Source organism: Dipodomys spectabilis, unplaced genomic scaffold, assembly GCF_019054845.1.
Source record: "Dipodomys spectabilis isolate Male_0828 unplaced genomic scaffold, ASM1905484v1 ptg000461l, whole genome shotgun sequence".
NCBI classification, from domain to species: Eukaryota; Metazoa; Chordata; class Mammalia; order Rodentia; family Heteromyidae; genus Dipodomys; species Dipodomys spectabilis.
The window spans coordinates 374,547-400,243 of record NW_024871138.1 but is presented as its reverse complement, the minus strand read 5'-3'; the positions used below and the strand labels follow the sequence as shown (position 1 = coordinate 400,243).

At 61.0% G+C, this 25,697-nt stretch overlaps 2 protein-coding genes and 1 long non-coding RNA gene across 6 annotated transcripts; 1 reads left to right on the top strand and 2 right to left on the bottom strand.

The window, feature by feature from the left end:
* Positions 1–8: 8 nt before the first annotated feature.
* Positions 9–18,457, bottom strand: Wdr90 (WD repeat domain 90). The gene is made up of 42 exons (XM_042668617.1): positions 18,414–18,457; positions 16,547–16,638; positions 16,279–16,455; positions 16,065–16,173; positions 15,694–15,864; positions 15,288–15,402; positions 15,125–15,189; positions 14,654–14,754; positions 14,365–14,583; positions 13,846–13,914; positions 13,005–13,115; positions 12,783–12,928; positions 12,606–12,663; positions 11,496–11,614; positions 11,243–11,404; positions 11,026–11,156; positions 10,842–10,958; positions 10,235–10,470; positions 9,905–10,044; positions 9,644–9,774; positions 9,148–9,278; positions 8,711–8,872; positions 8,435–8,563; positions 8,047–8,162; positions 7,931–7,971; positions 7,615–7,740; positions 7,215–7,397; positions 6,892–6,989; positions 6,385–6,487; positions 6,143–6,264; positions 5,882–6,041; positions 5,610–5,797; positions 5,330–5,498; positions 5,131–5,242; positions 4,703–4,874; positions 1,788–1,910; positions 1,451–1,625; positions 1,212–1,342; positions 982–1,125; positions 795–914; positions 611–695; positions 9–247 (listed from the first exon to the last, which is right to left on the bottom strand). Exons 1-42 carry the CDS (start codon positions 18,421–18,423, stop codon positions 33–35), a joined length of 5,484 nt encoding a protein of 1,827 aa, XP_042524551.1. The 5' UTR covers positions 18,424–18,457; the 3' UTR covers positions 9–32.
* On the top strand, positions 11,081–23,070 carry LOC122098144. Its single transcript, XR_006145678.1, has 3 exons — positions 11,081–11,090; positions 20,811–20,816; positions 22,998–23,070. It is a non-coding gene; the product is annotated as an uncharacterized LOC122098144 (long non-coding RNA).
* Positions 18,921–25,681, bottom strand: Mcrip2 (MAPK regulated corepressor interacting protein 2). Of its 4 annotated transcripts, none has more exons than XM_042668628.1 (7): positions 25,597–25,681; positions 24,412–24,584; positions 23,994–24,084; positions 22,966–23,062; positions 20,651–20,751; positions 19,762–19,889; positions 18,921–19,255 (listed from the first exon to the last, which is right to left on the bottom strand). In XM_042668628.1, exons 2-7 carry the CDS (start codon positions 24,455–24,457, stop codon positions 19,185–19,187), a joined length of 534 nt encoding a protein of 177 aa, XP_042524562.1. In that variant the 5' UTR covers positions 24,458–24,584; positions 25,597–25,681; the 3' UTR covers positions 18,921–19,184. The 4 variants fall into 4 exon arrangements, with proteins under 4 accessions (XP_042524562.1, XP_042524561.1, XP_042524563.1 ...); XM_042668627.1 differs by lacking the exon at positions 25,597–25,681 and adding an exon at positions 19,442–19,543 and having other exon boundaries at positions 24,412–24,852; XM_042668629.1 differs by lacking the exons at positions 20,651–20,751; positions 23,994–24,084; positions 24,412–24,584; positions 25,597–25,681 and adding exons at positions 19,442–19,543; positions 23,642–23,771.
* Between the last annotated feature and the right edge of the window lie 16 nt (positions 25,682–25,697).

Below are 25,697 nucleotides of genomic sequence, written 5' to 3'. Positions count from 1 at the left end.
GCAAGGAGGAGGCGGCGCACAGAGGCCGGCGTTTATTCAAACTGCGCCCGCCCCGGGCGGCTACCGAGCCCCGCCCCGGGCCCGCAGTCCTCCCGGGCCGTGACCTCCCACACCAGGATCTCGTTGTGCGCGGCGGTGAAGAGCAGCGTGGCGGACGGCGTGAACCTGCACAGGTGCACCAGGTCGTCGTGGCCGGCGAAGTCGCGGGCGGTGCCCGACACGCAGTCCAGAAGCCGCAGCGTGCGCTCTGCGGGCAGCCGACGGCACAGGTGGGGGGGCGTCACCCCGACCCCCGGACAGCAGGCTGACGTCACCCCGACCCCCCGACAGCAGGCTGATGTCACCCCGACCCCCCGACAGCAGGCTGGCGTCACCCCGACCCCCCGACAGCAGGCTGGCGTCACCCCGACCCCCCGACAGCAGGCTGACGTCACCCCGACCCCCCGACAGCAGGCTGACGTCACCCCGACCCCCCGACAGCAGGCTGACGTCACCCCAACCCCCGACAGCAGGCTGTAGTGGGGGGCCCAGCCGTCCACCCCCGACCCCCCCGGACAGCAGGCTGACGTGGAGAGGAGCCCCTGCCCAAGTCTGTGTCACCAGAACTCACCAGCGAAGCCGACGGCCATCAGGCGTGAGCCCGCGGACAGGCTCAGGGACATGGCGAAGGAGGGCAGCGGCGTCTTCACCACCACCTGCGGGCAGCGGGCAGCGGGCAGCGGGCGTGAGGCCGGGGCTCCGCCCGGGCCCAGCCCAGCAGCCCTGCCTTGCTCAGCTGTGGGCGGCACACGTACCTGTTTCTGGCGGAGGCTGTAGAAGAGTACTTCTGTGTGGGCTCCAAGGCCCACACAGATCAGCAGGGCGCGGTCCCAGGGGCAGAAGGCAGCAAGGGAGGGTGGGGGGGTGCCTGGGGCCTGCAGGGTAGTGCGCTGAGTCAGGTGCCCACCCCGCGTCCCACCCACAGTCCACCCGACTTCTTACCTCCAAAGCGGCAGGAGCTGGAAAACTCAACCAGTCCAGGAGTTCACAGTGGTCCCTGGTCCAGTCGGAAACCCAGACGCTCACCCGCTGGTCCCCACTGGCAGCCAGCCACAGGTCTGTGCCCTCCACCCCTAGCTCTCCATACTGGGGAGGTAAGGGTTAGTCATTGGTGCCTGCTGCCCCTGCCCTACCATCTCCCCAGGCTGCACGTACCAGTGGGGCTGCTTTACCTCTTTACTTGTACTCTGGATGGTAGAGATTGGGGAGCCCTGGTGGTCACTGAGCACACGCAAGCTCATCCCTGTGCAGGGGCGACTCACGACCACAAGGCCATCCTTGTCTCCGGAGAGGACAGTCTGACCTGGGCCAAGGAGAACCAGAGCCGTGTCCATGAGCCAGCGCCCGGCCTAGGAGTGTGGTATGGACTGGAGGGGCCCCAGCTGGCCACCCAGCTCTACCGGCTCCTCACCATCAGCGGAGAAAGCAACGGCGGTCATGGCAGCCCGGTGAGGGTGCATCTTGAGTTCCATGGCGGTCTGGGGGATGCTGAAGACACGCAGTGTGCCATCACTGTAGCCGGCCACCACCTTCTGCTGCTCTGGGCGTCTGCAGGATAGGGGGCTCCACGCAAGGCAGAGGCAGCTCTGCAGCCCAGGGGAGGGAACACCAGCATGCCCCAGGGTGCAGGGTGGAGACAGGAGCACCAGTCTCAAGGGCCAGGCCAGAGCCTCAGGAAGCTGGGAACGCTGCTCAGGGGCGTGCCGGTCCCAAGCAAGCCCCCCAGCTCCCCCACACCCATCACATACCTGATTCAGCACCTGGAACTGGATCACCAGCTCCATGCTGGCCAAGGACCACACCCTGACACTTCCATCCTCACCACAGGTGGCACAGTGTGACTCACTGGGGCTGAAGACCACCTCATTCACCTGTGGGGCCCAGCTCAGCTGAGGGTCACCCGACCGGGCCTTCCCAACCCCAGCCTCCACAACAGGCTACCATGCAGGAGTACATCCACTGCCTAAGCCCTCCTGAACAGGCTACCTCTGCGTGGAGGACAAACACTGTTTTTTGCTTTTGTCGGTCATGGGGCCTGGACTCTGGGCCTGGGCGCTGTCCCTCAGCTCTACAGCTCAAGGCAAGCGCGCTACCACTTGAGCCACAGCGCCACTTCTGGCTTTTTCTGCTTATGTGGTGTTAAGGAATCGAACCCAGGGCCTCATGCATGCATGGCAAGCGCTCTGCCATTGAGCCACCTCCCCAGCCCCTACAAGCACTGTCTGGCTGGGGCATCCTAGGGCGCGCATATGCTTCCTTCCCTAGGAGCCTGCCAGTTGGTGTGATCTGGGATTCCACACACAGTGCTAACAGAAATGAAGTCACAGTAACATGGTTTTTCCCCTCCAGCGGGGCCGCTGACGGGAGGCAAAAGCACCAAAGGAACCCACCCCCACCTTGCTGACTTTGGAGTCACAACACTAGTGGTTTTGGTTTTCCCCAGAGTTGAATGCAGGTCATACCATCCCACAGGAGCACTGAACTGGAGATTGTGGAAAAAGAAGGTACAGAAGCCACACACCAAGGAGGTTCAGTAAAGCACTCGGCATCACAGCTGGTACAGATGTGAGCTCAAGAGATACTCCACTTCAGAAGACAGCTCAGGGCTGGGTGGCTCAGTGGCAGTCCACGGACCCAGCATACCAAGGCCCAAGGGCCAGTCCCAGCTTAGTTCATCTGTGAGTCTGACCATGGCCTCAGCCTAAATACTGAGAGGGGCTGAGCTAGGACCCAGATCTCCACGTTCTGGTGGTCAGTGGAACACATGGTCTGCAAGAATGACAGAAGTACTGACACTTGCTACAGCCAGGAAGAAGCTGGTAAGGCGATGCTCACGGAATCCAGGCACAAGGCCAAACGCTGATGACCCATTCAGATGGACTGCCGTGAGCAAGGACATTCAGACAGGAAGCCCATCAGTGGTTGCTGAGGAGCTGGTGAAGGACTGCCAATGGACATGGGTCTCCTCTTAGGGTAGTGGAAATGCTCTGAAAGTGATTCTATTGGAGAAAAACCCTATTTCCTGAGTGAATGAAATACATGGTCTACAAATTATACTTTCCACACAGGAAAAGAACTTATCCATCTCAGACTGCTATTATCTTCAGATAAATAGACATCAATTTTTTTTTCTTCTTTTTTCTTTTTTTTTTGTCTGGTTGTGGGGCCTGAACTCTGGGCCTGGGCGCTGTCCCTCAGCTCTTCAGCTCAAGGCGAGCGCTCTACCACTTGAGCCACAGCGCCACTTCCGTTTTTTTTTTTTTCTTTTTTGCTTATGTGGTGCTGAGGAATTGAACCCAGGGCCTCATGCATGCAAGGCAAGCGCTCTACCACTGAGCCACCTTCCCAGCCCCCCAATTTTTTTTTTAAGTGGTAGCTGCAGATGAGATGTTGTGATACAAAGAGACCCAGTAGTGTTCCTAAGAGTCTGTTCTCAAAAGCCTTGCTTTTTGCTGGGCTGGAGGTGTGGCTCAAGTGGTAGAGTGCCAGCCTAACAAGCACAAGGTCCTGAGTCCAAGTCCAGTACCAAAGAAACTAAGAAATATATATTGTACTTATAAAACTGGGGCTGGGAAGGTGGTTAGTGGTAGAGTGCTTGCCTAGCATGCATGAACCCCGGGTTCAATTCCTCAGTACCACATACACAGAAAAAGCTGGAAGTGGCACTGTGGCTCGTGGTAGAGCATTAGCCTTGAGCAAAAGCAGTTCAGGGACAGTGCCCAGGCCCTGAATTCAAGCCCCAGGACTGCCCCTCCCCCCCCCACAAAGAAAAAAAAAAAGGTAATAAAAACAAAACCAAAAAAAGGCCCTCAGAGGAAGTGCACTGGCACTGAGTGAAGGACAACGGCTCAATACTCTGAACCTGTTCCAAGGAAGCAAAAGTGGCACCCACCTGTGGCTCTAGCCTGTTCTGGCTGCACCTTAGGGGTGGAGCGAATGAGGCCATGTCCTCCCTCAAGCCTGTGGAAGCCTACATAGGAAACCCACTTCCTGAGACATGCTGGTGGGGGCTCTCTTGCCAGGGGCCAGAGACCAGCAACCCCTGCTACTCTTCCCAGCAGGAGGGGGTGAGCCTGCTATTCTTGGAGTGACAGAACATACTGGCCCTGACCTGGTCTAAACACATCCAAACAGAGCCAACCACAACCTTTCTAGATCTGAGCAGACTTGACCCAGCCCAGACTACAGCATGATTAGACTCAATCAGGCCCAACCAGAATCTGGTCTAGTCCTAACCAGAACTCAGCCCACCTGACCAGAACCTGCCTACCATATCTGACCACAGGACCTGACAGATGCCTGTCGACACCCGAAGAGGACCAACAAGCACCTGACCAGACCTGAGCAGAACCCAGCCAGAATGTGGCCCCTCGCTTCTCACGAGGGATCAACCCCATGGGACAGTGCCAGCAGAGCTGGCAGGGGCGTGGGGCGGAGTTGGACACTGGAGTCTGGCAAGTTGCCCAGCAGGGCTCATCAGGCTTGGGCCTTGTGCGGACTCCCTGGTCACCTTGTGATGTGGCAGCTCAAGAGGCCCCACCTTGTGATTCCTAACAGCTACCTGCAACTTCTCTTGGGAGCAGCAGGGAGGGTGCCAGACGGGCTTGCTGCTGGCTTGTCTAGGGTGGAGCCCTGAGATGTCTTCTCTGCTGTGTGGCCTCACCTTGCCCCTGTGGCCGCTGACGAGGCGCGTGCTGGTGCCCTCGGCCCAGCCGATGTACCAGAGTGTGCCAGCCGTGCTGCCTGCCACTCCAATGTCCATGCTGCTGTCGAAGCTCGCACTCACAACAGCCCCGTCCAGGGTCAGCTCCCGCTCCATGAACACTGAGCTGGACCTACATGGTAGAAAGGGCAGCCGTCCCAAAGCAAAGCCAAGATCCAGGTGGGTCACCCACAGGCACCTCTTGGGCCTGGTTGGATCTTCCTAGGCAGAGTCAGCAAGAGCCTGTGGAGTCTGGGAGCTTTGAGCTTTTCCCTATACTCTGCTTCAGGAAACAGAGGACTGCTGGCACGTGCAACCCATTGTAGACCAAGTTCCCGTGTGGCTAAAACCTGAGGGGAGGGACAGGGCAGAGGCCAGCAGCGACTCACCTGGCGCCTGAGCCTTGGCGCCTCAGCCCGGGCACGGCCCCCACCGCCCACAGACGCAGCCGTCTGGTGTTGCTGCCACTGACCAGCCTGGACCCAGAGCACAGCAGCACTCCTAGGAGGCAAGAAACCAGCTGCTAGGCCCAGCCATGTCCCTCCCTCCCTGCACTGTCGAGGGCTGTGCAAGCTGTCAGACACCTACCAATCTCGCCATCATCTGCCTCCCAAGCCAGGAAACAGCGGCCAGTGCTGGTGTCCCAGACACAGACCTGGCCAGAGCAAGCGCCACAGTAGAGCAGCGGGGCAGCCCCGTAGCAGAGCGAGGTCAGCTCGGCCACCCCCACCTCCTCAGGAACTGGATGTCGGTGCACCTGGAAGGGCAGGAGGAACAGCACGTGGGTCAGAAGTGCGCCAGAATCCCTGCTGGATTAAACTGCTGAAGTGGCCCATGAACCTCAACACCTTAGCCAGCGGCCAGGCACCTGGAGGCTGCTGTCTGCGCCATGCTGGTGCAGGAGCCAGGTGACAGCACCAGCGCCCACACAGGTGAGCTCGCCAGTGTCCCAGGGGCTGAAGGCCACATCGTGCACTGGCTCTGGGAGGCGGGTGGATGACAGCAGCTCATAGGTGTCTGTGCTCCACAGGGTGAGGGTCCGGTCACTGTAATCCCCTGGGAACACATGTCAGGGACACATGTCAGGGACAGCCTAGCCATCCCAGGTGCCCAGGAAGCCCTGCCCCTCTACCCACCTACCTAGTGTCACAAGGAACTTGTCATCGGGAGAGAAGGCCAGGGCCTGCACAGCACTGTCGTGGTGAGAAAGGCACCGCTGGCAAAGGCCCCTGGGTATGTCCCAGATGCGGATCTGGCAGCGGGATGCCCCACTGCCACAGCAGGAGGCAGAGGCCAGAGCCTGGCAGCAAGAGGGCAGGCAGTTAGCAGGCACAGGGCGACTTGGCTGGGTCTGCCCTGGCCGTGAACCTCAGTGTGGACGGGGACAAGGACGGCAGGCACCTGAGCACCATGACTGAGAGCCAGCGTGGAGATCTCCTCTGGGTGGCCAAGCCAGTGCTGCTGGGCACCGGAGTGCAGGTCCTCCACCACCACTACGCGGCCACATGTGTAGGCAAAGAAGCCTGCGGACAGAGAGGTTCCTGTTACTAACACCCACAGGCATGTAGAAATGTGGGTATGACAGGTACGGACATAACCAACCCTTGAAGCCCCCAGATGACAGTGGGTCGAGCCGGACTTACCCGTGTCTGGTCTCCAGACCATGTTGGCCCGTCCATTCCCATTGTAACCCACAACAGCCTTCAGGTGCAGCTGCTCACCACCAGTGGGAGGGAAGAAGACATTCTACAAAGAAACAAATCCAGGACACTGGTTCCTGGCACAGCAGCCTGGGCCCCCAAACCCACACAAGACCTGCTCTGGGGCACACACAGACTGGCCAGACCAGGTGTTGGGATGCAGACAGGCGGGTGGCAAGTGTGGCAGCCACAGGTGCTTGCTGCACCTAGAGGATGGGAAGGCCCAAGGGAGGCAGCGGCTGGGGGAGGTGAGAAGGATGAGGACAGCGGCTGGGGGAGGTGACTGGGACACCACAAGGCCCAGTCTGTGCAGCAGGATGGGCAGTGTGGGGAAGGATGGGGGAAAGGTAACTCCTCCAGAAAGTGCCTGAGGAGTGCCTGGAACCCCGTGTTCACAGGGGAGAAATCCTCAGAGACCACTCCACCCTGCAGAGCCGGGGTGCTGCCAACCTTGGAGGGCAGAGAGGTCTTGTAGCGAGCTGTGAAATGCTTGTAGGAATCCGGGCGGACAGTGTGCCAAGCCCTTCCTTTTCTGAGGTTCTGGGCACCTGAAGGGAAGGAAAGGCCACAGGACATTAAACTACCCACAGTCCTTCAGAGACCCCCTCACCTCACACATAGCATTACAGCCTCCTTGCCACAGGAATCTGTGGCCCCATCTAATCTTCTAAGGAGGAGCACCCTGATGGGCAGGAATAGCTGGGGACACCCCTAGGCCACCTTAAACCCTAAGACACCTCCACCCAGGTCCCTACCCACGTCCACCTGCTTACTAGGCTGGCCGTGGTGATGGGGAGACACAGGGGGTCCCCTTGAGCCCCAGGCAGCCCCCAGGGCTCCATCTCCAGCGCCTCCAAGCTCCCTCTCAACAAGCACAGCAGGGCGTGGAGCCTGGGCAAACCCCTTGGGGCCATGGCTCTCCCCACAGCGTCCTTTCTCATCAGAAGTGAAAGTACCTAGAAGCAGAGAGAAAAGGAAGAGGAACCGTGCTGCCTGCTCATCCTGCTGCCAGCTTCTCCATTCCCAGTAACCACTCTGCCCTCCTCTTCCTGGGCCTCCTGGGGTCTCCTTGCCATCTGTGGAGGCCCCTGGTAGCACACACCTACATCCCTGGTGCCCCAGAGTCAGCACACAGGGGCACATGGGACCACCCACACTCACTGGACCCCTCACCAGCACTGTCCTTCGGGGGCCTGGCTCTGACATCCAGAGGAGGTGGAGATATCTGAGATGGCACAGGCACCTGCTGCCGGGGAAGCCCACTGGCCACTGTGTCCTCCAGATGGCCCACGCTCAGGCCTGGGGATGGAAGGAGCCACACAGTGCTCAGTGCTGGGAGTGGCAGAGTCCGTTGAGGGTGGCAGCTGTGGTGGTGGACACACAGGCCACGGTAGAAGCACCACACCGCCCAGTGCAGGACCACCCAGCATCACCTCCAACACCTGTCAGCCCCCACGCACACCCCTTCCATCAGGCACAGACCACTCACCCGCCTCACAAGCTGCGGGGGGCCTAGGCTTGCTTCTGTCACTGACAAAGAAACAAGGTGTTGGGGGTGGGGCCAGAGGGAGGCCCAGGTAGACATGGTCAAGGATAGACACTTGCCTCTCAGGGGCAGCCACGACATCCCAGAGGAAGATGGCGTCCCCCACACTGAGGACCTGTTGCTGGTCAGGGGTGAAAGCCACAGCCTGCACCGGCTCTGAGTGCCCAATGTACACCTGGAGACAGTGAGTGTTGCTCAAAGGGGCTGTGTGTGGCCAGCAATGCCGTTGTATTCTCAGTACCTAGGCCTGGTGGTGAGCTTCACACCTGACAGGTTGGGGCTCAAAACCCGTGTGGTTTTGGGCCTCAGCAGACACACAAAGCCCGGGGGTGGAGGGAGGGGAGGGAGAAATGTCACCCTCTGTACCCTGGTCCCATCCCTCCTTGCCCCAGAATCACGGTTCTGCTCTTCTTCCACCTTCTGTGTCTGTGGATGCTGAGCACATACCTGGTGCCCAGGGTCAGTGGGTGTCCGGTAACCCTGCACGCTGATAGCTCGGCCAGTGGCTGCCAGCAGGAAGCGAGTACTCTCACTGAGAGCCAGGGAGGAGCAGGCCATGGGGCGGACACTGGACAACTGTAACAGACAGAGCATTCCTGGGAGGGTCCACTTGGTACCCTGGAAACCTCCACCCCTCAGACTGTGGCTGCAATCCCTGCCTGACTGGAAGGACTGCCAGAACCAAGGACAGGAAAGCTGAGTGGTTGCGGTGCCAGAGCTCACCTCCCGGACAGTGCGTCCTGATGTTGTGTCCAGCACCACAATTTTATTGGATGATGTGGACAGCAGTAAGTGATCCGGGGCTGCAGGGTCAAAGCAGATGGCTACAGCCGAGCCCAGGTGGCTGCCAGCGAGGTCCAGTGTGCTGATATCAACCCGCAACAGCTGAGGATACAAGTGGCCACTAGCCTCCAACTCCTGATCAAACAGGCACCACCCAGAGCCAGAGAAGGGTGAAGTCCCGGGGTCCCACCTGGCCCCACCTTTCCCACAGGGCGGGAGAGGCCTAAGGGGGTTGAGACACTGAATTCACTGCATCCATGAGGAGGTGACAGGACCTAGGGCCTACCCCGGACTGTAGGGCCTCTCCCTCACCCTGAGACGCCTCCTACTCTTCACCAGCCAGGGGCAGCCCCTGACCCTCAAGACCCCATAGTTACCTCACCCAGAGAGGCTGACTCCATGACTGTCACCATGCCCTTGGAGGGGCCCACGAAGGCCAGCAGGCGGCTGTCCCCGCTGACAGCCAAAGTGTTGGGGTTCGGGCGGGCATCCTGACATACGACGTTGGCTGTAAGAGTAGAGGGCAGGTAGGTCAGCAGGTGGGAAGTGGCACCACCTTCAGGAAACACAGCTCACTCCACAGCTGTCACAGCACGAGAGCAGGAGAGTGGGAGGTTATTGTGGGCCAGTGCTGAGCAATACGAAGTTATAGAGGCACAGCGGGCAGCAGATGCCTTCTAGCTGGCTCTGACCTTTGTCCAGGCTACCCACGTTCTCCCAGGGCAGGAGGGCAGGGAAGGGCAGAGCAGGGCAAGCACAGCCCCTTGCTGGCTTTTGGCTTTGTGGGGCTGAACTCTCAAACCAAAACCACCCTGGGTGGGAGGCAGACACATGGTGGCATGGGCCTCCCCAGCACCTTGGGACCAGCCTGACCTGCTACACGGAGGACGCGGCACTGGGGGACAGCACAGTCGTATTGGACCAGGGAGCCCTGAGAACAAGAGCTGAACAGGAAGCTGCCATCGGGGGTGACGATCAGGCTGGTGATGGCCCCTCGGTGACGCCTGCACCACACGTAAGGACACTGGGCGGTGCTGTCCTCTGAGCTGGCCATCCCCGTACCACCCCAGCTTCCACTGCAGGACTCCCACGCGGCCAGGCCCCCACCAGGCTCGTCGTTGGCTGGGCACTCACGTGTGTTCCACCAGAACCCCAGCATTCTCCAGGCTGAAAGAGCGCACGGCCCCACTGCTAAAGCCACAGAAGAGAGTAGACCAGGTAGGATGGAAGGCGACAGCACACGGGGCCTCCTCAGACGATGTGAAGTCATAAAGCTGAGGAGGAGGGCCAGAATGAAGGATGCACAGGGCCACCAGAGCCCAAGGAACAAGCGTATTCTAGGTGGCCTAGAACATCAGGTTCTAGGCACCTGATGCAAAGACGAAGGCCCTGCGGCTCTCCTGCCCTCCAACCTTTTGGGGTAGCCTGTCCTGTCTGCTACACAGGCCCTCTTCCACACCTCACCTGCCGTAGGGTGGCCAGGTCCCAGATGCGAACAGTGTGGTCTAGGGACACAGTGGCCAGCTGTCTCCGGCTCCGCTCCATGGAGAAGGCCAGTACTGAGGCCATGTGGGAGCGTGCTAGCACAGTGTACTCCCGGGATGGGATGTCGAGGAAGCCCAGGTGGCCCGAAGAGGTGGTGGAGAGCACACGCAGGCCGCCAGGGCTCGCACAGACAGTGCTGACGGGGCCATCGTGCTCTGTGGGAAAGGCAGTCAGCAACGCCCAGGGCTTTGGAGGCACACTGCTCTGCTCAGACACTGGCGTCCTGAGACACAGAGACCCTTTTCCATGGTGCCAAGTCCCCGGATTGAGACAGGCTGGAGGAGGCAGCTTCTTCAGGACCATCACGTCCTGGGCCAGGCCGTAGAGACCTTCCCCTCTACACACCACCCCAATGCCCTTCTGTGAGGCCATTCTACAGTCCTAGTATCGGTAGATTCCCAAGTTTAAGACACACTCCTTGGCTCCACGACTCCCATTGAGCCCAGGGACAGCACTGCCAAAACCAGAGGCAGAGGACCTGTGAAGAGCCAGCTCTCCTAGTTGGATTGGACACCCAAAGCCTCACCTGCCTCCAAGAGCACTGAGGAGAAGTCCAGGGGCCAGATTCGCAGGTAGCCATCCTCAGAACCCACAGCACATGCAGTCGAGGAGACACTGAGGCTGCTGATGGCAATGCCGGAGCCTGGGGAGCCCAGAGGTCAGAGCCTCAGGGTGAAGCCGCCTCCCCCAGGGTGCAGAGGCCCACTTACCTAAGACGAGGGTCTGCTTCTGGGGAAGGGGGCTACCAGCAGTCCGTGAAGGCAGCAGGCGGCGGGTGCACCGCACAGCCATGCGCTGGTGGTCAATCTCCAGGATGTGACCACTACGGCTGCATACATAACTGTCCCAAAGAGGGGACAGGTGAGGCAGGGTCCCAAAGGTGCTGAGTGGGCTGGGTGGTGGGGAGGGGCTAAGGCAGGGCCTCACAGTGTGCGAGAGGAGGGCACCGGGCAGCTCTCCGGGTTCTGTGCAAAGGCGAGGTCCGTGAGCTCCAGCACACAGTGTTCCCCCAGGTCCACGGGGCAGGAGCGCAGGGTCCGTCCACGCAGCCGCCAGAGCCGCACACTGCCTTGCCCACAGGACGCCATCCTGAAGAGGAAGCATCCGGTAGGGAGTGCTGCTCGGGAGCAGAGCGCCCCAGATGCGGTCCCTGCCCCAGGACCCTCAGGAGCCACATCACCTGGTTTCATCAAAATAGGCAATCTGGAAGGTCTGAATGTCAAAGTCAGTGTGTACCTTGGCGACCACACCCACTTCACCACCAGCATCTACTTGGTCTGTACTCCAAACCACTACCACCTGCAACAAGCCACATTCAACTCTAGACATAGACACACGCCCAACGAACCCCTGTGCAACCCTGCCTCACTGGTTAGGCCAGGCTGAACCCCACCAGAGAGCAGCTTTTCCCTGAGACAGAAATCCGCCTCTAGCCAGGTGCCAGTGGCTCATGCCTGTAATCCTAGCTACAAAGCTGGCCGGGACAGAAAATTCCGTAAGACCTTATTTCCAATTACCAACAAAAAGCTGCAAGTAGAGTGGTGGTTCAAGTGGTAGAGTACTAGCCTTGAGCAAAAGAGCTCAGGGACAGCATCCAGACCCTGAGTTCAAGCCCTAGACCCACAACTGAAAAAAGAAAAAGCCTGACGCACCTTGCAGTGAAACATAGTCACTGTAGGCTGGCTTCAGAGGTGCTGTGTGACATGTCTTACAGCTAAGACAGGACCAAGGAGGGCAAGTCAGTCATCTAAATACTGACCTAAAGGAATATCCATTATCCAGAAGACAGGAACCAAAGCGTAGAATGTGAGATAACCTAGGGATCTTCCTATAGGTAGGTACAAGTATTCTCAGGGCACAAAACTGAGGAATACATTTCTGGACGCTTTAGGAAGGAGAAAGGAGATGTCATTTCCTAAATTGGCCTTTTGCTTTTGGTGGGAGATAATGGCTACGCAGCCCAGGCTGGACTTAAAATTCCTTGACTCAAGAAATTCTACTGCCACAGCCTTCTAAGTGCTAGCATTACTGCACACATTACTAAGCCTGGCTTCAGATTTTTTTTTTTTTTTTTGGTCATGGGGCCTGAACTCTGGGCCTGGGCGCTGTCCCTCAGCTCTTCAGCTCAAGGCTAGCGCTCTACCACTGAGCCATCTTCCCAGCCCCTGTGTGTGTGTTTTTTAATAACATAAAAAACATGTTACTTTAGTAAATGAAAACAAATGCTTAAGAAACAGCCAGTAAGCTGCCATGCAGCTGCTCTACCACTGATCCAGGGCAGGGTCATTACCGTCCTCCCGTGGCGATCCTTGCCCACACCGCAGAGAAGAGTCCCACTGCCAGAGAAGCTGTGGATATGGAAGAGGAAGTCAGCAGTGCCCTGAGTGGAGGCCTGCCCCCACCCGACAGAACAGACCGTATGCACTGGGCCCCCTGCACCCTGTCCTGAGTGGAGGCCTGCACCCACCTTAGAGAACAGACAGTATGCATTGGGCTCCGGAATAGGGAGAGGCACCCCCCTGTCTGGAAGTCCCAGAGCCGCACCATGCTGGGGGGCTGGGCCTGTGCTGATGCCAGCAGTGAGTTACTCCTGTCTAGTGCCAGGGCAGAGACCTGGGGAGGCACAATATGATGTGGGCTCACAGCTCCAGGTGCATACCCCTCCTCACCAGGCCTGGGCAGCACCCACCTTGTCTGTGTGGCCAAGAAAGAAGCGCTGCTCCCCAGTGTCTACCCTCAGGACAACAATGACTGCATGGCAAGGGTAAACAACAGCTGCTCCATCCTTGGTCCACAGGGCCTAGCATGAGGGTCAGGGGTCGAGTCAGCAGTACCCCAGGCCTATCTTAGATGCCTAGAGATTAGCAGGGGTGTCCTGGTACACACTTGGCCACCAAGGACAGGACACTGAGACATGTTCCCCATGTCATAAGCATGAGTAGATGGGATGCATGTGCAGAATGAATAACTAAGATATATGCACATCCTCCAGGCCTTGATTCCAATGCAAGAAACTCGGGGATCTGTGCACCAAAACCCAAGGGGTCTATCCAAACCCCTAAAGACTCTTCCTGCACCAGAAAGGCCTGTCAAGTGCCCAGGGCACTTGAGCAGGAGAGAAATGCCATTCCTCTCTAATTGGGGCGCTTCTCTGCAAGGCCCAACTGAAATACCACAATACATTCCACAGGGTGTGTCTGGGTCACAAAAGATCCCCACCTCCACTCCAGGGGCACAATGATACCAGCCAGAGGACTCTGCCTTTGCAAGCACTTGAACCCAGCACTGCCTACAGGGCTTTGCCAGGTGAGTGGAAGCACCAACAGTTGGAAACCAGTGTGCTGAGACCTGAGTGAACAAATGTGGGCAGGATGGAACACCTGAGGACAGGACAAGAGTCTGGAGGGGCAGGATGGGGGCCAGAGGACAGTCTGCAGGGGTGAAGGGAGTAATGGGGCTGGGCATCTCTGTTCCCGCAAGCATTCACCATACTCAGTGAGACAACCTGGCAACAGCTTCAGGACCCTCACCCATTTGGTGCTGTGGCCACCGAAACCAATGACCCCCTTGAGCCTCAGAATTGGGTCCGGGAGGAAGTGCTGAAACAGGAAAACACACAGTAAGACCTCTGGATGGCACACCATTCCCTGGAACTGCCACCCTCAGGCTGGATCCGCAAGAAAAAGTCACTTGAGACTGGGGATGTGGTTCAATGGTCCAGTGTTACCTAGCATGCTAGAGGCCCAGGGCTCCATCCCCAGCATGTGAAGAAAAAAAAACGGAGGGTGGGCCGGGGACAAATGGCACAAATGATAATGACAACAAAGTCCTGAGTTTAAATCCCGGGAACCACCAAAAAAAAGAGGGATTCTTGCTCAAAGCTACACAAAAAGGGATGGTTAGAGTCTCATCTCAACTCCCTTGACTGCAGCCTTGATAGGACAGCCCTTAACCCATCACGCGCACACACACATGCGTGCGCGCGCACACACACACATTCACACACACACACCCTGCAGCCACCTACCTACTCTGGAGCAGGAACTCACCTTATAAGAGCCAGCATTGTGAAGAGCCACAGGCACCCCAGCTGACTTGTGGGCAAGCACATGGCCACCACAGACCACTGTGCGCACATCAGTAGCCTGCACCCAGGTTGAAGGGTCTCGGCCATGCGTACGTAGGTCACCTCCGCTGGACTCCTCCAAATGCCTGTTGGACAGGCTGACCTCTGGGAGGAGCCTGGGTACAGAGAGGGGCTGGCAGGGCTGTGAGGGAACAAGTGACTATCAGCACCCTAGAACTACTCTTCCCCAGCCCTGCCCCAGGGACACTCACAGCTGTGGGGCTGCATGTCTGGGCCACAGCTGACGTGCTATCCTGCGTGAGTTTGCTGAAGGCCTCTGGATAAAGAAGCTGAGATGCAGATCCCAGGAGGACTGCAACGGAACACAGAGCCCAGTAACTGAGCTGAACAGGAGGATGCCTGGTGAGTGGACCAGCAGAACGGGAGGAGCAGGTGGTTCCCAACGCATCCACTCTCAGAAGCCACACCGCAGCAGCTGGACACTCTTCCTGGGCACCTACTCTTCCAGTTAGAAACCTTGGACCCTGCAGTGCCTTCACACAAATCTCCACAGCAGTCCCGGGAGCTCAGATGGCCTGCCAGCTAGCCCTAGACCCTGTGCCGGTCCACGGGCTGCTCTGGGCACATGCTCGTCAGCTGCTGTCAGCACATACTAGGTCCCCTTTAAAGCTTCCACACACTTACCAGGTTGTATATGTCCTGTGGATTTCCCAGTGGCTCACCTGTCTCAGGAGGGGGACTGATCTTCTGAACCTTTCCAGAAGTCTTCAGACTGTCACTCGGAAACCTCAGTGGGTGGTAAACAGAGATAATCAGCATCTGGGGACCAGGAGGCCATCTGTCCTCCTGATGCCCAGTATTCTCAGCAGGGGCAGAGCTGCTCACCGGATGTGGACATAGTGGTCATGCCAGCTCTCTCCCTTTGGCACCGGGAAGGCCATTTCACGAGGCACAGGAGTCACAGGAAGCTTTGCCCGCCGGGCCTCAGTGATGGTGATAGCTAAGACAACCAGGGTTACTCCAAATCTAGGAAAGTCTGACTAGCCTCCTCTCCCAGCACCAGGTGAGACACAATACCAGACACCCACCAGTGTGTTGCCAGCTCACCAGCCCAGCTGCCCCGTCCCTACCCTGTGCTGCCTCCAGAGCTGAGGAGCCCTGGCTTTCAGCTGCACCAAGCGTTTAGTGTCAAAGATAGCATGACACACAGGCATGAACCTAGGGTGTTAGAGGATCTACACACACAGGGAGGAAGCAGACACGCAGACTAAGGCATGTGGCATGGCCTCACCAGGGTCGAAGCACAAATCACTAGTGTAGAGATTCCTGACTAGCAGGCTGGCACACAGCCTGATACTCTTGAGGTGGCCATAGCGCCGGCTCAGATAGACGAGGAGGATGTCCTGGAGGTCAAGCTGCAGGCAAGTCCAGCGGGCAGCAGGAGGGGCAATGCCTGCCATGTCTGTGTGACAGGTACCCCAGGTCAGCACCCACACTCGGCAGACTACTTCCACGTCTGTGCGCCTGTGACTCTCCCAGCTGTCTTTCAGGCCACACAGCCTGAGCTTTCAGCCAAACTGGGCCTGTACCACCTGGCTCTAGGCATCAGGCTACCCCTCACAGAACAGAACAGAACAGAACTCATCCCACCCCACACATCACCTCTATCAGATGTCCTGGCCTGGAAAACGAAGGGGAACTGAAGCCATGTGGCAGAGGACTTAAACTCTTTAAAGAGGTTAGAGAAAGACACACGGATGACCTGGCCGTCCTGTGTGGCAGAGAGAGGCAGTTAGGAGGGGGCAGCAGTGAACTGAGCGCGCTGGTGCACCGCTAAGAGGGGTGAACTGTGAACTCAGCACATGGGAACCTGCACCTCAGTGGACACGTCCAGGTGGATCACGAAGTGCTTAGTGGGCAGGGGCCTGAAGAGCACATAGAGGTACCGCCCCGTCAGCCCCAGGGACTGTGAACTGGTTCTGGGGAGCTGGATGTAATTGCTGGCGGAGACGGAGCCCCGGATGCGGTACACAGTGCTCTTCAAGACTTTATCCTGGGGAAAGAGAAGAGTTCAAGCCACCACGCAGAGCTAAGGCTCCCAAGCACTGATGGGGTGGTGAAAGAAGGAAGAAACCAGCCAGTACCGTCACCACTGCCACATCGCCTTCCTTGCTGGACCGCTTCCACTCATCCACTCGGAAGTGTCTGAAGACATTGAGGAATGGGTGCTGCCATGCTGCCAAGGGAGGGAGGCGTGGAGGCTGAGCCCTGGGCCTGGCCCCAGAGACCCAGGGGTCCCATAGGAGACACAGAGAGTGGGCTGCGGGCTGGACAGAGGGACTGCACCCCAGGGGAGCCTAAGCACCCCACCTCAGTGGAACCGGGCTGCGGAGACCCCCTCAGGTGGGCCTCACAACAGTACCCCACAACAGTACCTCACCTCACCTCACCTCACCTCAGCACCTCACCTCACCTCACCTCACCTCACCTCACCTCACCTCACCTCAGCACCTCACCTCACCTCACCTCACCTCACCTCACCTCACCTCACCTCACCTCAGCACCTCACCTCACCTCACCTCACCTCAGCACCTCACCTCACCTCACCTCACCTCACCTCACCTCACCTCAGCACCTCACCTCAGCATCTCACCTCACCTCACCTCACCTCACCTCACCTCACCTCACCTCACCTCACCTCAGCACCTCACCTCAGCATCTCACCTCACCTCACCTCACCTCACCTCAGCACCTCACCTCACCTCACCTCACCTCACCTCACCTCACCTCACCTCAGCACCTCACCTCACCTCACCTCACCTCACCTCACCTCAGCACCTCACCTCACCTCACCTCACCTCACCTCACCTCACCTCAGCACCTCACCTCACCTCACCTCACCTCACCTCACCTCACCTCACCTCAGCACCTCACCTCACCTCACCTCACCTCAGCATCTCACCTCACCTCACCTCACCTCACCTCAGCATCTCACCTCACCACCTCACCTCACCTCACCTCACCTCAGCACCTCACCTCACCTCACCTCACCTCACCTCACCTCAGCACCTCACCTCACCTCACCTCACCTCACCTCACCTCACCTCACCTCACCTCAGCACCTCACCTCACCTCACCTCACCTCACCTCACCTCACCTCAGCACCTCACCTCACCTCACCTCACCTCACCTCACCTCAGCACCTCACCTCACCTCACCTCACCTCACCTCACCTCACCTCAGCACCTCACCTCACCTCACCTCACCTCACCTCACCTCACCTCACCTCAGCACCTCACCTCACCTCACCTCACCTCACCTCACCTCAGCACCTCACCTCACCTCACCTCACCTCACCTCACCTCAGCACCTCACCTCACCTCACCTCACCTCACCTCACCTCAGCACCTCACCTCACCTCACCTCACCTCAGCATCTCACCTCACCTCACCTCACCTCACCTCAGCATCTCACCTCACCACCTCACCTCACCTCACCTCACCTCACCTCAGCACCTCACCTCACCTCAGCACCTCACCTCACCTCACCTCAGCACCTCACCTCACCTCACCTCACCTCACCTCACCTCACCTCAGCACCTCACCTCACCTCACCTCACCTCACCTCACCTCACCTCAGCACCTCACCTCACCTCAGCACCTCACCTCACCTCACCTCAGCACCTCACCTCACCTCACCTCAGCACCTCACCTCACCTCACCTCACCTCACCTCACCTCAGCACCTCACCTCACCTCACCTCACCTCACCTCACCTCACCTCACCTCCTCACCTCAGCACCTCACCTCACCTCACCTCACCTCAGCGCCCCATCTTAGGCCCCCAGCTCAGGGGTCTGGCCGGGCCGCCTCGGGTCTCCCAGCGAAGCCGAAGGCGGCGGGGCCTCCGCACCGCAGAGCCCGCGGCGGCCCGGCGCCCGGGCGGGGGTCGGCTTGCAGGCGAGGCCCCGGCCCCTCGGCGTCCGCCCCGGAGCGGACGCTCGCGTCCTCACCTCGCGCCATGGCGTCGCCGCTCGAGCTTCCCGCCCGGCGGACGCGCGCCCCACGCACGGCACGCAGAGCGGCGCTTAGCCGCGGTCTCCTGGCAACGGCGCGTCACTTCCGCCGCCACGGCGGCGCCCGGGGCCCACGTGACCGCCGGCCCCACGTGACCGCCTGGGCCCGAGGCTCCTCCTCCGCGGCCCCGCCCCTGGCCCCGCCCCCAGACGCGCGTCGGCTCCGCCCGCCACGCCCGCCCGGCTCCCCAAGGCCTGGGAGACACCTGCGCCTGCGCACTGCCACCGGGCGGGGGGGGAGGGGGGGGGGGCGGAGGCGTCCCAGCCAGGCCCGGTGCTGCGGACCTGGGCCCAGGCCCGGGCCCGACCCCTCGGGGCCAGCCCTGCAACCCCGCGCCGGTGGAGAGGGCGAGCGCGTGCGGCCCAGTGGCGCCCCCGGCAGCGGGGCCGAGGACGAGCGCTGGGCACGAGGCCCCCACACACCCCATCAAGGCCACTCCAAAGACACTTTCTCAACTTTATTGGCCTGGCGTACGCCCTGTTAGCCAGGGCCGGCCCCTGGCGCAGAGAGGATTGAGGTCAAACAGGTTCAGCCCCTGGCCTTGGCAACTGAGACAGCTGAGCCAAGGGAACAACAGGTGCGAAAGTCCCAACGCTGGCACTTCAGGTGTGGCTGGCATGGCGTCAGGCCACAGGCGCAGGCTGGCAGACACCGTAGGCCTCTTCTGGCAAAGGTCTGCAATGGCAGCATTCCGCCCAGGGCAGCTGCTAGGAACAGTTGGTGATTCTAGCCAGGAACTGCTGCGCCCACCATTCATCCAGGTCAATGGGCACAAAGTCTGCAGGAAGAGCAGAGGACTGGGTGCTGGCGCTGCCTCCTCAGCGCCTCAGCGTCTGCCCTCCGGTACTCAAGCTCAGCAAGCCCAGGAAGAGGTCAGGATGAAGAGCCCCCTCCCCAAACCCTTGGGGTGGAGCCTGGGCAGGCTCGGGTCAGGGTGAGCGGGGTGCAGGGCATGGGGGCTCACTCTGCAGCCGGGGGTCAGGGGTCCTTTCCACATACTGCACAGGCCTTGGCCCACTCTCACCGGCCAGGCCGCCATCCAGCTGTTGCTCCACCTGCTGCCATGCTGTGGGGGATGGGCAGCTGAGCCAGGCCCCTGGCACCTTGTCCCACCCCAGGACCTGGTGGCCACCCTGGAATCCAGCCCAGCACAGGAAGCAGACATAAATGGGCAGAAAACCAAGGAAGAAAACCCAGCCCTGAGGCTGCTGAAAGTCAGCCCACAGTGATAGAATCAAGGACCCTTCCCAGCAGCCTGAGCCACACCCTCCAGCCCCTAATTACCTTCTGACACAAAGCGGACATTCTCCTCGTGTGCTAACGTGTAAGTCTCCTGGGGTACCTCCAAGGATGGAGGAGTGGCAAGGGGCCGCCGGCCATTGACACGGTTGAACACCAACCTTGGCCCTGGACTGTGGGAGGAGGAGGACACAGACCTGAGTGGTGCCTGCCAGATCAAGAGCTACACAGCTAAAGAGCAACCTTGGGCCGTGCCTGCTGCCCTAGACCAGGCCAAGTCTGGCGTCCCCTCATGCCACAGGGCAGCCCTGAGCTCAGACGCTCAGCTCTCGCACAGTACCCAGCTCAAGAGAGGCCAGGGAAGGACTCCCAGATCTGTCCCAGACTCCAGGCAGGCCTGCATCCAGGACCCTCCACACTGCCCTGCTCCCCACTAGCTAAGCCTCCAGCAGCCCAGGTTCTGATCTCACCACCATCAAATCTCTGCTCCAACCCCACCCCTAAGCACAGCTCTTCCCAGTTTTCCACAGATGCATGTCCACCTCGATGACACCCCAGTATGGGAAAACTGACCAAACAAGGGCAAATGGCCTTTGCTCTTCCCGCTCCCCAGCTGCACCCAGGTCCTACAGGGATGAACACGAAATGCCGGGAAGGGAAGGGCAGTCCCCAAGTGGGGAGAGCACAGCCCCAGCCCTCTCCCCACAGCAAAAGACAGACAGGACAAGGCAGGCGAGAGGACCCCGGTGCTGCCGTACTGCATGTATGTCCAGAGGGGTGGCTGGGTCACGTCCAGACCGGCAGGCCCAGAGCAAGGCTCGGCCCCCCCTGGCAGTGGTAACTGGCCCTGCACTCATCAGGCCTGGGCCGGGGCCATGGAGGGAATGGGGCCGCACCTACAGCAGGAGGTGGGAGCCGGGGTCCTAGGCTGCACCTGCCACTCCACCAGGCACTCGCCGTCCCGGCCGGCCTGCTCGCCTTCCTGGGCTCAGTGGCCCCTCGCCGGTCTGGGTTCCTCCTCAGGTGAGAAGGGCACTAAAATAAAGAGGAGGGTCTTGAGGGGCACAGGGTCTTGCCAGCCCTGCGGCCGGCAGGGTCTGGTGGATGCAGAAACCACAGGGGCCACGGGCTCCTCCCAAACCTGCTCTGAGGACATGGAAGCTAACCCCCCCCCCAACACATTGCTTTCAACCCCCTCACCCCTGAAGGCTTTACCTCCAGCAAAGCCTGCAGGTGGACATCAACTTTTTTTTTGTTGGTCCAGAGGCTTGAACTCTGGGCTGGGCTCTGTCCCTGAGCTCTTCAGTTCAAAGCTAGCACTCTATCACTTGATCCACAGCCCCACTTCTGGTTTTCTAGTGGTTAATTGGAGTCTCATGTACTTTCCTACCCAGGCTGGTTTTGAAACGCAATCCTCAGTTCTCAGCCTCCTGAGTAGCTAGGATTACAGGCGTGAGCCACGGATACCCAGCCAACTTTTAAAAAAGAAAGAGATCACAGGTAGGCACTGTGAATTGCAAGGGTTCAGGAAGTGACCCTGGAGCTGAAATGGGGCCCAGTAGGTGTGGCATGGCTCTGCCCTGTCCCTGTTCCAGTCCCACTCACTCCAGCTCAAAGACTGTAGTTATGTAAGGCAAAGCTCTGTGGGAGAAAGGGCACCCGCCCGTGTGTACCTGTACCCTTTACACACACTGTACCCTGTGGCCTAGCTGCACTCTGAACTCCCAGGATACTGCTGCAAGCCAGCTCCAGCTTCGGCCACACTACCCCCTCAAAAAAAAAAAAAATTTTTTTTTTTTTTCAGCCTGGAACCTGGACTATGGGCCTGCCTGTGTCCCATCAGGATTTAGCACTAGTTCTGATATCAAAGCCCATATCCCTAGTACCAGCTCCTCTGACCTGGCCCTGCCGGCCACAGCCCTGCCCTCTCCAAGGCGGCCTCCTCTGACCCTGTGCTGGTGGGGACAGGAGATCACATGGCCCCCGGTTATCTGCCTGTCTCTATCCCACTGGAGATGTATCAGAAGCACAGGCCCAGTTGGGTCTGTTCACAATCACAGGTAGCACCCAGACCCAAGTGACCAGAAGAGGAGCCTGTTGATTCCAGGTCAGGAGCTTTGGGAATCTGCCAAGTCCCAGCAGGAGGACAAACAGAGACCTCTGGGTACACACCCACTCCTCCCAGGGCTGGGGGGCAGGTGCTACCAAGAAAAGGAAGATGGAGGAAGGACCAGCAGGCAGTTTTAGGGTCCCCGAAGAAGCTCCCAATCCAGAGATAGAAGCCCTTGGTGTGGGGGCACAGTCTGTACTGCCCGGGTTGCCTGCTGGAGAGCTCCGGGTGCCCAGGCCACATTGGCTTCCTGCAGGCGGGGGAAGACCCTGGGGACCCCCCTGCACTCCCCAGCCACTGAGGAGACCATCTTTCCTCCTCAAAACCACCCCCGAGTTTGTCACAAAGCGACCCTGGCTGTCCCCGTGGAAGGGGCCTTTGAAAAGAATTAGATTTTGCCACGTAAGATATGGTGAGCAGCTGTGGACTAGCCCCATGCTGCTTGCCTGGGGCTGACCACCTGCTGGTACGTGCCTCCCAGGGAAGGGGGCACAGGCTGGAGTGTGCAGAAGGTCCCTTTTGCTCCCTTCCCAGAGGATCAAGCCCCAGCACACCAGCTCGGCCCTGGAGGAAGACCCCTGCTCTGCCAGAACCAGTCTTCCTGCAGGCCCCTTACACCAGGCCTCTTGAGACCTCCTGAATGGCTGCTGAGAGTGGCCACTCCAACTCCCAGCCACCCTGGAGACCACCTGCCCTCAACTTGGAAACCTGCACCTCACTGCGCGGCTGGTGGCCAGGGCCCCGGGCTCTGCTGACAGAGGCAGGACCAGAGTCCAGCAAAGGAACCACAGAAATAAAACTTCTAGCCCTGGAGGAGCATGCCAGGGCTGAGCCCCCTGGGGGCACTGGGCCCAGGGCAGGTTCCAGAAAGTAGGCCCGGGGCACTGCTGGGAGGGAGGGCGGGCTCTGCAGGCCAGGCCCGGGGCACTGCTGGGAGGGAGGGAGGGAGGGAGGGCGGGCTCGCAGGCCCGGGAGCACGTGCGGCTCTCCCGCAGAGACCTTGTACCCTTGAGCACGGCTGGCGTGGCCGGCGGGTCCGGGCGCGCGGCCCAAGGTCGGGCGGCGGGGGGGGGGGGGGGGGGGGGGGGGCGGGCGCGGGTCCCACCGACCTCCCCAAGGTCACCGTGGGCGGCGCTCACCTCGCCGGCGGCCAGGGCCCGGGCGGCGGCAGCGGCGCCGGCGGCCGGCATTTCAGGAGCTCGCCGAGCCTGCTCTCCACCTGCTGCTGCGGGGGACCTGCGGGCGGGGCGGCGGGTCAGGGTCGGGCCGGGGCCCCGCGTCCACCCCGGGCCCGCGTCAACCCCCGACCCCGCGTCCACCCCGGCCCCGCGTCCACCCCCGGCCCCGCGTCCACCCCCGGCCCCGCGTCCACCCCGGCCCCGCGTCCACCCCCGGCCCGCGTCCACCCCCGGCCCCGCGTCCACCCCCGGCCCCGCGTCCACCCCCGGCCCCGCGTCCACCCCCGGCCCCGCGTCCACCCCGGCCCCCGGCCCGCGTCCACCCCCGGCCCCGCGTCCACCCCCGACCCCGCGTCCACCCCGGCCCCCGGCCCGCGTCCACCCCCGGCCCCGCGTCCACCCCGGCCCCGCGTCCACCCCCGGCCCCGCGTCCACCCCCGACCCCGCGTCCACCCCGGCCCCCGGCCCGCGTCCACCCCCGGCCCCGCGTCCACCCCGGCCCCGCGTCCACCCCCGGCCCGCGTCCAGCCCCGACCCCGCGTCCACCCCCGGCCCCGCGTCCACCCCCGGCCCGCGTCCAGCCCCGACCCCCGGCCCGCGTCCACCCCGGCCCCGCGTCCACCCCCGGCCCGCGCACCCGTGCGGCGCTGCGCCACCAGCTTGCTGGGCCCCTTGGTGATGGTGTACATGGTCCGGCGTCGCGCCCGCCGCCCGCCCCGCCACCACCGGCGCCCGACGCCGGCCCAGCTCCGGCCCAGCTCCGCGGCGCGGCGGGCGCGGCCCCTTTAAGCGCGGCGGAGGGGCGCGGCCGCGCACACGCCCCCTGGCCTTAAAGGGGCCGCGCCGGCCGGGATGGCGCCCCAGACCTGCGCTGGAGCGGGCCGGGGCCGGTGTCCGGGCAGGAGCCCTGCCCTGGGCCGGTGGGCCTGGCCTGGCCCCCCACCCCCACAAACGCTGAGCTCAGAGCCGGGGCCCAGCACCGGACACACCTGAGGAGGAAGAGCCGGGGCTGCGGGTCAGTCCTCAGGCCAGGAGAGGGCAGGGGGGCTGGGCTGGGCTGGGCACATCTTCCTGCCAGATCTAGAAAGAAAAGCACGAAGTCCAGGGCAGGGCAGGCATGGCCCCTGCGGGCAGAGGAGCCTGCTCACCCACCTGCTCTCTCTCCCAGGCTACTCCCGAGACCCCAAGGGAAGCGTCTGCCCTGGCGACCCTGGGCAGAGCTGCAGGACAATGGCCTTCCCTCCCCAGCTGCCCAAAGACCCAGGCCTGTGACCCTGCGAGGAGAGACGGGCTGGTGAGCAATGTGGAGAGGGCCTGCCCTGTCCACGGCCCATTCTGCACCCACGGAGTCAAGGCCTGAGCACATCTCTGGGGAAGAGCTGTTCCCTGGCCCTCCCCCACTAGCACCGGAGGAAGCAGCAGGCCCTCCAAGGCCAGCGTGGTCCTGAGTCATCTGTGTCCCGTGTGGCCTGGCCTTTCCCAGCGTCCTTGAGCATGCTCTTCATCTGCCTGGGAGGCAGGATGCCATGATGGGAGCCTGTGGCTGGAGGGCATATTCCCCAAAGGCTGGCGTCTGAGGGCTGGGGAAGGAGTTGAGGAGAAAGGGAGAGAAGGGGTGTGTTGGGCCCTGGTGATCTGGCCCAGTGGATAAATTCCTGTGGGAAGGTGCCCTCTGCACACACACACCTTCCACCCAGTGTGATCTAAATGAAGTGTGTGTAGGGGTGCCTGCGCTGAGTGTGAGGGACTGGCAGCATGGAAGACGCTCTGAGTTTAGTCAGCATCACACACTCACACGAGGCTGGGCACACACCTGGAATCCCAGCACTTGAAGAAAGACAGATTGTGCCTTTGTTTGGGCTACATAGTTATCCTATCTTTAAAAATACAATATCAAGCCCGATGCGGCCAGTGGCTCACGCCTGTAATGCTAGCTACTCAGGAGGCTGAGATTTGAGGATGGAGGTTCAAAGCCAGCCCAGGCAGGAAAGTCCCTGAGACTCTGATCTCCAATAACCCACCAGAAAACCAGAAGTGGTGCTGTGGCTCAGGCGGTAGAGCGCTGGCCTTGAGCTGAAGAGCGGAGGGACAGCGCCCAGGCCCAGAGTTCAGGCCCCACGACCTGACCCAAAAAAAAACACTTAAAAAAAAAAAGGGGAGAGTGCTAGCCTGCTGCTCAGGGACAGCACTCAGGCCCTGAGTTCAAGCCCCATGACTGACCAAAAAATAAATAAACAAAACACCGGGGAAGGGAGCCAAACTGAGCCCTGACACGATTCCAAGCGCAGCACCGACGGCGGCGCCGGGCCCAGGCTGCCCCCGCGGCGGCCAGCGTCCCGGGCCGGGCTCCGAGGCCGGGTCTGGAGCCCTCTTCCACACCGCTGGGAAGATGGGACTTGGGCCCCGGCCATCGCAGGCCGGGCGGGCGGGGGGCAGCCGGGACGCCCGGGAAGGCGGCAGCGCCCGGCCTGGCCGCACCGGCGCACCGGGCCGGGGCCGTCGGGACGCCGGCCGCCGCCGGCCCAGGTCGGCCCTCGGGCCCCCGGAGGCGCCCTGGGCGCGCCGGCCCGGCCGCGGCCCTCAGCTACCTACCGTGGGGGCGTCCGGGCCGGCGCGGCCCTCCGGAGTCACCGAGAAAGGCCGCGCGTGGCCGGCTGCGGCCGCTGACCCGCGCGGGGCGCCGTCCCCGCGGG